This window comes from Mirounga leonina, unplaced genomic scaffold, assembly GCF_011800145.1.
Source record: "Mirounga leonina isolate KUSES-001 unplaced genomic scaffold, KU_Mleo_1.0 Mir_115, whole genome shotgun sequence".
NCBI classification, from domain to species: domain Eukaryota; kingdom Metazoa; phylum Chordata; class Mammalia; order Carnivora; family Phocidae; genus Mirounga; species Mirounga leonina.
The window spans coordinates 98,210,750-98,227,118 of record NW_023270268.1 but is presented as its reverse complement, the minus strand read 5'-3'; the positions used below and the strand labels follow the sequence as shown (position 1 = coordinate 98,227,118).

Here is a 16,369-nt window from a genome sequence, read left to right as displayed (position 1 = left end):
TTATTTATTTATTTATTTATTTATTTATTTATTTATTTATTTATTTATAATTTTAAGAAGGCTCTATGCCTAATGTGGGGCTTGAACTCACAACCCTGAGATTAAGAGTCTACGTGCTCTACTGACTGAGCCAGTCGGGTGCTCCCCATCATTTTAATTTTATGTTTCTTTTACTCGGTCTTTCTCACTTTGATTACAAGTTTTATTCAAAGTCTAGTGAGCTCTGACTGGAGGATTACAGAATCTTTATTTGGTTAATTGTATCTTGTAAAGAATGACTTCTGTTTGTAGAAAGCAGGCTGTTGCTTTCTACAGTTAGCCAGGAGACTCCAAAAGCCAGAATGTAGAGGCCTGTACTCTGGGCCTATGACTCCCTACCTTAGTTATTTCCAGGATATTCATTAAATTACTTAACTGCCCCTTTCTTCTCTCTCTCTCTCTCTCTCTCTTTTTTTTTTTTTTTTGGCTGAAGGTTACGCACACCTGCCTCTCCAGAATTGTGATTTCAGATACGGAAATGGGTGCTTTCGACTGTAAGTTTCATTCTGTGATTCACCCCTCCTTCTTTTGCCATCCGAGTTCTAATGCTCTCCAGGTTCTGCAGGGCTGTCTCTGCAGGTGTAAGCTGCTTTTTGCATACATGAGCTTGCAGCTTCTCATCCTACACCTTCATAAGCCTTTCCTCTATCCACTTTACAACTTTTGTAAATTTGTTGAAATCTCTTGCCAAAGAAGATCATTCTCCTGTTTGTTGTTTTTCATTGAATCAATTTATTTTTGTTACTATAATTTTAATGAAGTAAGAAGGAGTAGAGGTAAATATTTTTGTTATGTGTATTTCTTGAAACTGAGGTTAATCAGCTCCTTTTTTCCTGGAAAATTTCCCCAAATCATGAGATTGGAATATGCCCATTGAATAGCATATATATCTCCCATCAATCTATTGGTTGGATTATTATATTAATTTCACTTCTCACTGAGCTACAAATGTCTGTAAAGGAGTAACTTATCAATTTAGAAGAGAATTCTTCCTTGCTTAGCTTTGCAACAAATATTAGGGATATAAATTCCTGATTCTATTGAAATCTTCTATAGAGCTTTTATTCCCATGCTTTATTATTGCTGATTTCAGGTCTCTGTTCACATTTTAGGCCCATTCAGCCTCCTTTGCCCATTTTGAATGAGTTATGTAGTATCTCATTGAAAAAGAACATAGTTAAAACTAAAAACTGAGACAAAGTGATGTCTGAACAGTCAAAAATAAATAGCACAAAGTTTCTCACATGGATTTTCCTAATAGTATCAGGGAAGAAGAAATTGCTAGCAAGAATTTCTCTGCAATGATAATGAAAAATTGAAAGCAGCAAATTAAAAAGAAGTAAGAGGTTACAATGAACAGAAAAATGACCTCAATCAGAAAGAGGACCCCACAATCTTCCAGAAGCAGACCTAAGAATACGAAATGCACAATAATTCATACCATTTTAATGTAAGTGCAGACTTCCTTGAGGTCCATCCACAAAGTATATAGGTTCATTTTTATATCTAAAAACTAGCAGAAATACTCATGATGACCTTTGGTTAAACTTATGTTGCAATGAAAAATGTAAATTATACTCAGAAGGCTACATAGAAAGAAGTGGATTTGTAATACAATTTAGGAACACCATGGTCAAAATAGCTACTATGAAGTGTTGATACTTAAAATTTCATACTCTGTTTTTTTCATAAGACTGCAGACTCTAGAATCGACAGAACTGAACTTGTTTCCCAATTTTGCCACTTAATCACTATGTATCTTTGGACCATTTTCTTAATGTCTCAGAGCCTCTGTTTTCCCATCTGAACCTAATAATCTTACTCACTTAGTTGATGTAAATAATCCTTACAAAATGCTTATCACATTGCTTAACACATTAATCTTAAATACTGATTATTATCATTATAAATTTGTTTTCTGAGGTTTTTGCAGATTCTTTGAAAATTCCATTTTAGTAATTGAGTACTATTTCATTATGACTGCATTATATTTTTCTTTAAACATCTTCTTTTGTCGAATATTTGGGTGGTCTGATCTTTTTTCCTTCTTCTTGAGTGTCGTAAAATGGTATTAAATATCATCTGTCTTCAATTTGAATATACATTAGTATATTCTTTTATAAAATTGATTATGGCAAATAATCTCATAATATCAATTTGAATGTCAATGAAGCAATGGCAAATCAAGAGAGTATTGCAGATACAAAGTGCCAAAATGACAGTACAATGTACGGAAATTAAGCATAGTCACAAAGAACATGTTTCTGGTTTGTGTCTTTCAGGTACTTCTGGTTCTTCTTTTTGGTTGCGTACAGTTGGTCCACTCATAATTTTGTTATGTATTTCACTGATCATTGTCCATCTTGTCCGGAGAAAGAAAAAGTAAGTTGCATTACTACTTCTCTATGATAGGGAAGGTGGGTAAAACAGGGCTAGTTTTAAATATGAAAAAAAGACATTTCAAGGGCTTTGGCAAAATTCGTCATGGAAAGAATGATGATGGAAAACTCTTTTCCATTTACTTAGTTATTCTTGCAGTCAAGAGTTTATCCCTGGTCAAATGATATCCTACTTGGGATTGTATAAAGGTAGACTGTTAGTCATTTATGCTGATGGTAAATTGAGCTTAAAAATCTTCCTTTAGAACAAATTTTGAAGGAGAGAGCATATGAACTTCAGACTATTGGTGGGAGGGTCCACTGACTGCGGAACAAAGCTGAGATTGGAGGCTTGAGATAAATCTACCTCACAAAGCCACAGTAGGATGAAAGTGGACTAATATATTAAAATATCTTTTAATTACAGGACTAATATATTAAAATATCTTTTTATTTATTCAACAAATACTTCTTGAGTGCCTATATATTGCTATGCATTATTCTCAGTGAGGGCAAAAGAAGCACAACTAAAACAGGCAAGTTTTAGAAGAGTATGTCTCAGTAGGGAGAGGTGGTCAATGAAAATTTACATAGAAACAAGAGAACACCGGGTGGTGATATGCACTATTTAAAAATAAAGCAGAATGATGTAATTGAAAGAGACTATGGGACTAGTTTATATTGAGTGGTCTCTCTGAGAAGCTGACATTTAAATTGGGAAACCTGAGTAAGAAAAGAGTTTTGAGTGACATTCTCGAGAAGAGCATTCCAGACAAAAAAGGAAGAGTTATTGTAGGTCCTGAGGTGGGAATGAGCTGGGTGTGTCCCAAGACAAAATGAGGTCAGTGTGCATAGAGCAATGATTTAGAAATAGAGATGGGGTTTAGAACAGGTAAGTCCCTCAGGCCTTGAAAGGTGTTTGGGATTTTTACTACTTGCAATACCAATCTATTGAAGTATTTAAAACAAGGGGACACAAGGATCAGATTTACATTTAAAAAGATCTCTCTCACTGGAATGTGGACAAAGTTTCTTAGAATTCAAGGATGAATGCAAGGAGGTTTTTAAAGAGGTGATTGCCAGAGTCAAGATGGGAGTCAACAGTGGTCTGGAGTAGGGTGGTAGCACTGGGAATTGAGGAATTAGGGAGAGGTTTAGGAAAACAAGATTTGCAGCTGGATAGATGTGGATAGAGGGGAAATGGGGGGAAATTATCTTGATGATTCTAAACATTTTGGCATAGATTGAATAAACCTTTTATAAATGGGGAAAAATTCAAGGAAGAATAAATTTTGAGGGAGGATCAAGAGTTCTGTTTTGAATATGTTAATTTTTAAATGCCTATTTGAGATCCAAGAGAATATGTCAATTATGTACGAATCTGGAATTTACAGAGCAGATGAGACCAGAGGTACAAATTTGGGAGTGTAGTGGGTATCAACAGGACAAATCATAAGTTAACAACTCTCACTATTATAGCGTAGAAATAACCTTCAAGTTCTGTTAATGGAGTATTTTTATGCTGAATTAAGCATTGAAAAGATATTTTGATCAATCTCTAAAGAGATCTTAATCTTCCAATTTTTTATTCATAGAATACTCTTATAATCTATTGCCATTAGGGGGAGTGTTTGGGCTTTCTTCATCTTATGGATCTATCAATGTCATCACACCTATAGGTCAGAGAACGCGCTTAAAACCACACCCCAGCTCAGACAGCCTGATGTGGAATCCTTAGTGAGCCACTCTCTTCCTGCACACAGGTAATTGGTAGGTGTGTGATTTTTGCTGTCATTGTGCATACTTCAAATTTAAGACTTAACCTTCCATATTAAATCATCCATTCGGTAGCAGCAATTACCATTTTAAAAATAAATGGAACCATATATTTGTTTATATAATCCAGCTTCATGAACTAGTGGGTTCAAGTGAAATGGTATTAATATTAATGACTGAATGTTTCTATTCATTCCCTGATTCAGGACCCCTAGTTGAATGACTGCTTTGCTTTGCTTTTTTTTTTTTTTTTTTTTTTTGAGTATTAATAAGTATGAGCATGTCTTCATATATTTCTTAGCCATTCAGGCTTCCCTTTCTGTGAAGTTCTTATCTATATCTTCATGTAATTTCTGATTGGTCGTCTGTATTTGCAGAAATTCTTTATATTCTAGATTCTTTATGTACTAGATAGTGATTACTTTTCCCTATTTAGCAGCACACTACTAAATTTTTCAGTTATATCATTAAAAGAGCAGAAATCTTTGATGCTTTAATGTTGTTAAATCCATCAATTTTTTCACCTAACACTTTGAGTTTGGGGACCTATTTAAGAAGTCATCATTCACGTAAGTTCACAAAAATGTAATCACATTTACTAGCTTCATATTTTTCTATTTCATATTTAGGTCTTTTAACCTTTGTACATAATGTAGGAATGACATATATTGTTAATTTTCATCATGTAACGAGCCAGATTTCCTAACATCACTTATATACAATCCATCCTTTTCCTTATTGATGAGCTCTGTTTTTAGCTCTCTCAGGTAGAGAGTTTTGTTCCATTGTTGAATTTTTTGTTTCTTCATGATTGCGTATAGTTTTTATTATTATGGTCTTTTGTTCTGTTGAAATGTGGTAGGGAGAGATCCCTTTTTGTGTTTTTTAAAGATGTATCTATTCAGGGATACACACACACACACACCGTGAAAAAAGTTTATTTCATTAAAAAATATAGCTGGAATTTTGGTTAGTCTTGCACTGAATTGATAGATTAATTTAATTTAGAGAGCATTGATATCTTTACAGTGTAATTTACTCCACCCATAAATATGCTATTCATTTATTCAAGTCTTTCTGAATGTCTTTTAGGAAAGTTTTAAAATTTTCTCTCTGTAGGTTTTGTGTAATTTTTGCTAAATTAATTCCTCAGTACTTTTAATTTGTTCACTATGATGAATGGTATCTTATTTTTTTTTTTTTAAAGAATTTATTTATTTGAGAGAGAGCGAACATGAGAGAAAGAGATCACGCAGGGTAGAGGGGCAGAGGGAGAATCAGACTCCTTGCTGAGCAGGGAGCCAGATACCGGACTCGATCCCGGGACCCTGGGATCATGATCTGAGCCTAAGGCAGCCGCTTAACCAATTGAGCCACCCAGGTGCCTCCGGTATCTTATTTTTTTTTAATGAAAATTTCTAACTGGTTATTAATGATTTAGGAACAGTTCTGGATTTTTTAGGCTAACCTATATTTGGAAACCTTGCTAAACTCTTTATTAGTTAAAAGTTTTTCTGTTTATCTAAAAGTTTTCTATGTAGATAATCATCTCTTGTGCACTCAATGACATTTTTGCTTCTTCCTTTCTATTCTTTATACCTCTTTTTTATATTAAATAACACCAGTTACCTTTGTCTTGCTTTTCTGAAATTAAAGACTGTGTTTTAAATTTCTCAAGTATGGTATTTGCTGCAGTGTTTGGCTATTAATCATATTATCAATCTCAAGAAACATTTTAATATTTCTATTTTCTGTCATTTTGTTATATATAGACTTTGAATTTAAGAAGTAATTTTGTATCTGTTAATATAGTCATATGAATTTTCCATAGTAGTCCATTAATATGATAAATTGCATTGAGAGATATCTAGTGTTAAACCATTCTGGGAGTATTTTTTTGCTTATATTTATAAATAAAACAGGACAATAATTTTCATTTTTTTAAATTATCTTTCCCTGGCTTTGAAATAAAATTTTCAAATTAAGGTTTTGAAATTGACAGTAGCCTCAGAGAAAGAACTTAATCTTTTAATAGTTCTCCATTTAGAAACATGTATATAAGATGGCTATTTCTATTCCTTCACAATTATCTGGGTCTGTGGGGTTTTGATTTCAGCTTAATTGCTTTCAAAGTGACTGGCTTATTAAATTATAAATTTTTATGCCAATTTTCATTATTCTTTTCCTAATTTTAAATGATTTTTTATTTTATTGTAGTAAGAACATTTAGCATGAGATCTACACTCCTAACAAAATTTTTAAGCATACAATATAGTATTGTTGATTAGAGGTACAATGTTGTACAGCAGATCTCTAGAACTTACTCACATCGCTTAACTTATGCCTATTGGTTAGTAGCTCTCCATTTCTCCCTTTCTCCAGCCCCTGGCAACTACTGCTTACTCTTTGATTCTATGAATTTGATTATTTTAGAGCCTTCACATAAATGGAATCATGAAGCATTTGTCTTTCTATGGCTGGCTTATCTCACTTAGCATAATGTCCTTGAGCTTCACCAATATTGTCACCTATTGCAGAATTGCCTTCTTTTTGAGGCTGAGTAGTATTCTTTTGCATGTATATATCACATTTTCTTTATCCATTCATCTGTAGATCAACATTTAGGTTGTTCCCACATCTTGGCTATTGTGCATAGTGCTGCAATGAACACATGAAAGTACTAATAGCTCCTTGAGCTTCTGATTTCAATTCTTTTACATAAATATCCAGAAGTGGGATTGCATCATATATAGTTCTATTTTTAATTTTTAAAGAAATCTCCATATTGTTTTCCACAGTGGCTGTACCATTTTGCATCCCCACCAATAGCGCACAAGGGTTCCTATTTCTCCACATCCTCACCGACATGTGTTGTCTTCTGTTTCTTGTTTTATTTGTTTTGTTTTGTTTCTTTCTAGTTATTAACAAGTTTTTTTTTTTAATTGAAGTACAGTTGACATACAATATTATGTATTAGTTCAGGTGTACAACATGGTGACTTGACAATTCTATATATTACATATGCTCACCATAATACTAGTAGCTACCTTCTGTTATAAAGTTGTTACCATATTATTGATTATTCCCTATACTGTACTTTTCACCCCTGTGACTTAATTATTTTATAACGGGAAGTTTGTACCTCTTAATTCCCTTCACCTGAATTTGCCCATTCCCCCACCACCTTCCCCTTGGGTAACTATCAGTTTGTTCTCTGTATTTATAAATCTTTCTGTTTTTTGTTGGTTGGTTGGTATGTTGGTTTGTTTGTTAGATTCCACATATAACTGAAGTCACATGGTATTTTTCTTTCTCTGACTTACGTCACTTAGCATAATATCCTCTAGGTCCATCCATGTTGTGAATGGCAAGATTTCATTCTTTTTTATTTTTTATGGCTGAGTAATATTCCATTATATATATATATGAATGGATACAGAAGATGTGATTGATATCTATAGCTATATGAATATAGATATATATATCTCATTTAACAATAGTAATTCACAGACATGCTAAAATTAGTCCATAAATCTCCTTCATGGATAACCCAGGTGCTTTTCAAAATGCTGCCCCTGTGCTGGGTCTCAGAGTGATATAGTGTGCTGGCCCTTTAAGAGTCCCAATTTCTGTATCCCTCTGGCTCTCCCCAAAGGAAGCTCCACCAATTTTCAAAGCTCCTAGAATTAAGTCCTGCTGATTTTCTTTCTTTCTTTCTTTCTTTTTTTTTAAAGATTTTATTTATTTATTTGACAGAGAGAGAGACAGCGAGAGCAGGAACACAAGCAGGGGGAGCAGGAGAGGGAGAAGCAGGCTTCCCGCTGAGCAGGGAGCCCGATGCGGGGCTGGATCCCAGACCCCGGGATCATGACCTGAGCAGAAGGCAGCCGCTTAACGACTGAGCCACCCAGGTGCCCCAAGTCCTGCTGATTTTCAAAGCCAGATGTTAGTGTTGCAGGATTGCAGGGCTCTTGTCTCACGGAATGGAAGAATGAATCTCATGGACACAAAAGGGTAAAGTGAAGCTACGAAGTGAAGGTGAGAGCAGAAAGGAAAGAAAAAAGCTCTCTAGAGTGAAAGGGTCCTGAATGGGTTGCCACTGAGGGCTTTTAGTGGCAGTCTTTTATTGAAACTGACTGGGAAGCTTGTGGCCTTGAGATTCTTGTGCTGTCTTGGTTTGTCCCCTTATCTCTTGTTCTTCTTTTTTTAACTTTTTTAAGAGAGAGAACCAGAGAGCACAAGTGGGGGAAACAGTAGAGGGAGTGGGAGAAGCAGGGTCCCTAATGCGGAACTCGATCCCAGGACCCTGGGATCATGACCTGAGCTGAAGGCAGCCGTTTAACAGACTGAGCCACCCAGATGCCCCACCTTATCTCTTGTTCTGCTCTGTCTCAGTGTCTCCACTTGCCAGGAATAGTTCCAGAGCCTAGTCAAGGGAATCAGGGGCCTCCTATCTCCCCAGCCTATACCTTCACCCCTTCCCTACTCAGGACCTGTGGGCAGAAAGAGCTATACTGGGATTATGAGCAGTGACTGATTGCCTACTTTTTAATTCATGGGGGTTAGGGATGGAGCAAGTCTCAGAGGAATCTGAAAAGCCTTGCTTTTCAGGACCTTGAAGGGCCAGCTGCTGCCAAGATAAGGTTACTTTTAAACATGATCTCACTGATATGCAGACCTTAAGAAACAAGGTAGAAGATCATAGGGGAAGAGAGGAAAAGTTGAGACAACGAAACCAGTGAGGGAGACAAACCATAAGAGACTCTTAATGTCAGGAAACAAACTGAGGGTTGCCAGAGGGGAAGGGGATAGGGGGATAGGGTGGCTGAGGGACAGACATTGGGGAGGGTATGTGTTGTGGTGGGTGTTGTGTAAGACTGATGAATCACAGACCTGTACCCCTGAAACAAATAATACATTATATGTTAATCAAAAAAATAATGAAATAATAAAATAAAATACAATAAAAAACATTAAGTCACTAAGGCAGCCAGGAGTTCCTTGAGGAAGGTCACACTTTGCGTGTTTCAGGTGTCTATCAGTGAGCTGCAAGCTGTAAGGCAATTTTAATTTAAGCTGCATTTCTTTTGCCTTTGTTTCCCCCATCATTATGAGGCTTCATCTCCCCTTCCCTGTATCAGAGCCCCCGGGGTGTCTGATGTGGGGCTTGATCCCCTTGCTCCTCGGGGATGACCTCCGCACTTGTGAAATCCCTTCTGCTTGTAGGTCACCATGCTGGAAGTTTGGTTCCTGGCTGCACCTCTGCCCTTCCTACCCTTTTCAATGGGACTTCCATTTATATCTTTATTTGTGAGAAATCTGTCCTGCCAGTCTCACCAGGCTTGTTTTCAGAGTGAGTTGCATCACATGTAGTTGTTGCCTTAGTGTGTCAGTGGGAGGAGATGAACTCAGAACCCTCCTACTCTGCCCTGTCTTGTTTTCTTGATAACAGCCATCCCAGCATGTGTCAGGTAATATCTCATTGTGGCATTGATTTGCATTTCCCCGATGACTAATGACATTGAGCACTTCTTCACATACTTGTTAGCCGTTTATATCTTCTTTGGAGAAATATCTGTTCAAATCCTTAGGCTATTTTTTTAGTTGGGTTATTAGTTTCCTTTTGCTACTGAGTTGCAGGAGTTCTTTATATGCTTTGGAGATTAACCTCTTTTTTCTTTCCCCCAACTGAGGCTTAATTCTGCCACTAACTAGCTTTTTTTTTTTTAATTTAAATTCAATTAATTTACATTTACAATGATACATTTAATGTATTTAATTACATTTACAATAATACATTTAATGTATTATTTGTTTCAGGGGTACAGGTCTGTGATTCATCAGTCATATAATACCCAGTGTTCATTACATCACATGCCCTCCTCAATGTCTATCACCCAGTTATCCCATCTCCCCACCCCTCTCTCCTCCAGCAACCCTCAGTTGTTTCCTGAGATTAAGAGTCTCTTATGATTTGTCTTCCTTTCTGGTTTCATCTTGTTTCATTTCTTCCTCTCTTCCCCTATGATCCTCTGCCTTGTTTCTCAAATTCCACATATCAGTGAGATAATATGATAATTGTTTTTCTCTGATTGACTTATTTCGCTTAGCATAATACCCTCTAGTTCCATCCACGTTGTTGCAAATGGCAAGATTTCATTTTTTTTTTGATGGCTGCATAATATTCCATTGTATATATGCACCACATCGTCTTTATCCATTCATCTGCCCATGGACATCTGAACTCTTTCCATAGTTTGGCTATTGTGGACATTGCTGCTATAAACATGGGGTGCAGGTGCTCCTTTGGTTCACTACAGTTGTGTCCTTGGGGTAAATACCCAGTAGTACAATTGCTGGGTCGTAGGGTAGCTCTATTTTCAACTTTTTGAGGAACCCCCATACTGTTTTCCAGAGGTGGCTACACCAGCTTGCATTCCCACCAATAGCATAGGAGGGTTCCCCTTGGAGATGAACCTCTTGTCATTTAGATGGTTTGAAACTTTTTTCCAGAGTTCGTTATCTTTTATCACTAGCACTGATTAATTTAAAAACATACCTGGAAACATGCCCTCAATAAAATGAAAACCAGTTTTAGAAACTCATTAGGCCAGATGATGTGACAGTGAGAGAAGTAGGATGCAGAGGCTCAGGGCTACGAACCATCAGCAAGGGACTGGAGGACCACAAACATTTCAGGCTTGAGTCAAGACCTTTCAGATTCATGTGGAGAAGAATGAACCCTGAAAGCCACCAAAAGTTGTTGCCTACCCTGGAGCTACTTGCCGGTGAATCTGAGTAATCATTTCTTGTTCCATAGCTCAAATACATGCAAATAGGTTACAGTCTTAGATGCATTAATAACAGTGAGAAACCAATATCGGCATGCTTGTGATGAATTATGTCTCCTAAGGACTCCTGAAAGTATTTCTGCCCATTCCATAGCCTGCCCTTTCAGTCTGTTGTTTCCTTTGCCATGCAGTAGCTTTTTAGCTTCACAGAGTCCCATTTGTCTATTTGTGGTTTTGGTTGTCTGTACTTTTGTTTTCATAGCCATGAAATCATTGCCAAGACCAACCTCACGAAACTTTTCCCCCATGTGTTCTGGGAGTTTTATAGTTTCAGGTTTTACATTTAAGTCTTTAATCTATTTTGAGTTGATTTTTCTGGTGTTGTGAAGGAAGGGTCCAGGTTTATGCTTTTGAATGTGGATATTTAGTTTTCCCAACATCATTCATTCAAGAGATGATCCTACCTCCATTGTGTGTTCTTGACACCCTTGTAAAAATCGGTTGACCACAAATGCGTGGATTTATTCCTGAGTTCTCTAATCTATTCCCTAGGTCCATATGTCTGTCATTATGCCAGTTCTGCTCTGTTTTGATTACTGTACCTTTGTATTATATTTTGAAATCAGGAAGTATGGTGCCTCCAGCTTCATTTTTCTTTCTCAAGATTGATTTAACTATTCATGGTTTTTTGTGTCCCATGTGAATTATAGAATTGTGTGTGTGTTTTTTAAATTTCTGTCAAAAAACGCTATGGGAATTCTGATAAGGATTGCATAAAACACCCAACTTTAGTCCTTAAGGAGCTAGAAAAAGAAGAAAAAACTGATCTCAAAGTTAGCAGAAGGAAGTAACAAAAATTTGAGCAGGAAAAAACAAAAATAATAGAAAAAATTAACAAAACGGAGAGCTGGTTTTCTGAAAAGGTAAACAAAATTGATAAACCATCAGCTAAACTAAGAAAAAAAGAGTGAAGACTCAAATAAATAAAATCAGAAATGAAAGAAGAGACTGATGCCATATAAATAAAAAGGGTCATAAGACACTATTATGAAAAATTATACACTAACAGCCTGGGTAACCTAGAAGAAATGGATAAATTCCTAGAAACATCTAACCTCCCATGATTAAATCATAAAGTAGAAAGCCTGGATAGACCTCTGACTAGTATGGAGAGTAAATCAGAAATCAAAAAACTTTCAACAGAGAAAAGGCCAGGACTATATGGCTTCACTAGTGAATTCTACCAAACATTTAAACAAGAATTAATGCCAATGCTTCTCAAATGCCTTCAAAAAAATTGAAGAGGAGGGAAGACTTCCAAACTCATATCTTGAAGCCCACACTACCTTGACATCACAGCCAAAGACGTCACAAGTAAAATAGCCAGCCAATATTCCGACAAATAGAGATGCAAAAATCTTCAACAAAATACTAGCAAACTGAATCCAACAGCGTATTAAAAGGCTCATACAGGATGACCAAGTAGTATTAATCCCTGGGACGCAGGGATAATTCAACATCTGAAAATTAATGTGATACACCATATTAACACAATAAAGAATAAAAATCACACAATCATCTAAATACATGTAGAAAAAGCATCTGAAAAAATTCTAAACACTTTCATGATAAAAACTTTGAACAAACTAGGTATAGAAAGAAGGAAAGTACCTCAACATAATAAATGTCATATATGAAAAACCCATAGCTAACAACCCACTCAGTGGTAAAACACTGTAAGCTTGACTTCAATAATCAGGAACAAAGCATGAATGCTCCCTCTTGCCACTTTTGTTTAACATAATACTGGAAGTCCTAGCCACAGATTTAGTGGAGGAAAAACAAAAAACAAAACAAAAGAAAAGGCAGGGAAATCAGTAAGGAAGACCTAAAGTGTCCCTGCTTGCAGATGCCATGATCTTATATGTAGAAAATCCCAAAGACTCCATAAAAAACTTTTAGAACAAATAAGCAAATTCAGTAAAATTGCAGAATACAAAATCAACATACAAAAATCGGTTGTGTTTCTACACGCTAATAATGAACTGTCTGAAATGGAAATTAGGAAAAACAATTCCATTTACAATAACACAAGAAGGAATAAAATACTTAGCAATAAACCTAACAAAGGAGGTGAAAGACTTGCATACTGATATAAAATGTTAATGAGGGGCACCTGGCTGGCTCAGTAGGTAGAGCATGTGACTCTTGATGTTGGGGTCATAAGTTTGTGTTCAAATTGGGTGTAGAGATTACTAAAAATAAATAAACTTAAAAAAATCAATGAAGGAAATTAGAGAAAACACAGCAAATGGAACAATATCCTATAGTCATGTATTGGAAGACTTAATATTGTTAAGGTGTCAGTCTTTAAATTTTTATGACCAACTTGTCATTTTCAGAATTTTATCCACTTTGTGTTTTCAAATTGATATGAATGTTCGTAATATTGTCTTATTTTTTTCTATTTGTTATGTCAGTTCTACTTCTCATATTTCATTTTATATTGTTTCTTTTTTTCTAATTTTCTTAGTAATTTTCTAGATGGGGGGAAGGTCAGAGGGAGAGGGAGAGAGAAAATCTTAAGCAGGCTCCACACCCAGCGCAGAGCCCCACACAGGGCTTGATCTCACCACCCTGAGATCATGACCTCAGCCGAAATCAACAGTCAGACGCTTAACCAACTGAACCACCCAGGCACCCCAATTCTCTTAGTAATTTTTACCATAGGTTTGTTTAATTAATTTCTAGAAAAAGCTCTTTTTATAGTCATTCAATTTTGTTCCTTTTTATTGATTTTTGCCTTTAGTTTTATCTACACTTTTTATTTCATTGACTTCACTGCTTCTTTTGCTCAACATTGGTATATGATAAGTATAGTTAAGATGATAAATTAGCTCTAACTGCTTCTTTAGATTTATCCAAGAATTGTAATTGTCATCTTCCCTTGTTTGCCAAATGTTAAATTATGTAAGCACATTTTTTCTTTTCCAGAGACTTTTTAAAGTAATGTTTATGCTTCATAATGGCAGGGATTTTTCCCCTCCCTTGTTCACTCTTCTGTGTCCTAGGTTTCTATCTTTTGTGTTTTTAACCTATTTGTATATGTTGTAGTAACTGATATAATAGGACATCTTTTCCATTTTATTTTTAACTTTCATATCATTTTAGTTATATTCTTTTTTCTCCCATGCTGTTATGAAGTTAAATATTCTTTTGTTACTATTCTTCTGATGTTCTTCCCTAACTTACTAAGGACAATACTTCTCTTTATTTTATAATGTCAATTTCTTTCTTTTTTTAAAAAAGATTTTATTTATTTATTTGACAGAGAGAGACACAGTGAGACAGGGAACACAAGCAGGGGGAATGGGAGAGGGAGAAGCAGACTTCCTGACAAGCAGGGAGCCCAATGTGGGGCTCAATCCCAGGACCCTGGGATCATGACCTGAGCCGAAGGCAGACGCTTAATGACTAAGCCACCCAGGTGCCCCTATAATGTCAATTTCTTAGAAATGTATATCTTGCCAAAATTCTCACTTACCTCTCATATCTCGTTTCCTCCTTCCATGTAGGTTTTATAATTTGGGGGATCTTGCTTTTTGGGACAATTATAAATTTTGATGAATTATTTATTCCTTCTATATATCTTTCTATGTTGCATCCTCCCGGAAGAATGTTCCTTTTTCTTAGAATACTCTTGAAAGTGTTTTCATGGAGAGTTTGGATGGAATAAATTTCATGAGAATTATATCCTTTACAGAAATCTTTTTTTATCCTATAATTGTATAATACTTTGTTTATAAAATCTGGAACAGAGTCTTTGAGTAGATTTTAAAAATTTAGGTCCAGCAAAGTATCTGACACTTGGGGAAAAAAAAAGAATAGAGAAAGATTAAAAATAAAGCAAAAGGAAAAGACATATCTGGCAAAAATAAAAAATAATCTAACAGAATGGTCTACACAGGTTCACAGAAAGCCACGTATAAGAATGTTTATAGCACCACTATTAAAAATAACCCTAAACTGGAAAACAGATTTCCATTAACAGTAGCATAGAGAAATAAATGTGGTGTACCGTATATACAGAATGGATAGTCTACAACAGAGAGAATGAACGAATCACAACTATATGCAGTCACAAGGAAGAATTCTTCAAACCTACTGCTGAGTGAAAGAACCCAGATACAAATGAGGACGTCGTCTCTGATGCCATTTATATGAAGTGTACCAACAGGCAAGCCTAGTCTAGGAGGTTAAAAGTAGGACAGTGGGGCAGGGGTGGGGGGGGAGGGGCTGGTGGTGGTAGTGACAGGCTCTGGAGAGCTGGGAATGTGCAGTTTTTGATGTGCTTCTGGCTATGACATCGAGTTGTATACTTGTGATGTTTGCATGCTCCTCTACAAAATGATACATTTGATGAAAAAATAAAAAAAATTAAATATACCTGTGTAGCAATGTTCATAAGAGACGACGTGGAATTCAAAGTTAGTTTTCTTCAATATGAAAATTAACTCATTGTCTTCTTGCACCTGGCACTGCCTTATGACATTTAAGGTCACTTTGATCCTCTTTCCTTTGTGTGTCTCTCTTCACTTTTGAAGTTTTTTAGAATTTTCTCCTTGATTTTCTTAATTTGACCTTCTTGATGTCACTATACTATGTCTATAAGTTGATTTTCTTTTACGTATCCTGTTTGGCAGCCCATGAGTCATTTAATCCTTTGATTATGTGTGGTCATGTTTCTGTTTATGTGGAAAGGTCCAGTCATTATAATTACAGCTCTCAGGTTTGCGGTCCACGGATCCTTAACTAAAAGCTCTTTCCCAGCACCTTGTCAGAAGGTGGTGGTAAGAAAACAGGAAGATTTCAGGAGATGAATAATTCAATGATCTGTTTACCTCTTTCTCTCTCTCTAAGAGCCAAGGACTCTGGAACTTGTTAAAATAAGAAGAATCTTCCTCGCCAAACAAGTGGAAGGAAACTCCTCCATGTAAGAAGACAAATAAACCAACCAACCAGTCACTCTGAAAGAAGAGATCATCACAGAATTGATTGCTTGAATACAAAATTTGATTCTGGATAAAAATAAATGTGCATTTGTTTTTAAAAAGCGTCTGTTGGTTAAATTCAGCCTCAAAACATTTTTTTTTTTTTATTTTCATAGGTGACATCTGGAGAAACTGAATAACATTTCTCAAAATTCTTCATTTCTGACATGCCTGTGTGGAATTGTGTAAAATTTCTGGACGTGAGAGAATCCATCTTGATGCTCCATTTTCCTTTCCAACTAATGAGCTCTTGAACTGAGCCAGAAGCGACAACAGTTTTACAAACAGTTAAATTTCAACACAGCAGCTGGCATTCAGGTCATACGAAGACAGT

General features: G+C 35.9%; 1 protein-coding gene across 1 annotated transcript in view; it reads left to right on the top strand.

Moving 5' to 3' along the window:
- The window catches only part of LOC118000954 (OX-2 membrane glycoprotein-like), a 26,716-nt gene extending 10,357 nt beyond the window's left edge, over nt 1-16,359 (top strand). Inside the window, exons 4-6 of the mRNA XM_034990863.1 lie at nt 2,322-2,421; nt 4,097-4,187; nt 15,905-16,359. Of these exons, the coding sequence (XP_034846754.1) occupies nt 2,322-2,421; nt 4,097-4,184 (188 nt within the window). The 3' untranslated portion in view covers nt 4,185-4,187; nt 15,905-16,359. The remainder of the gene's footprint in view (nt 1-2,321; nt 2,422-4,096; nt 4,188-15,904) is intronic.
- The last annotated feature ends 10 nt before the right edge of the window (nt 16,360-16,369 follow it).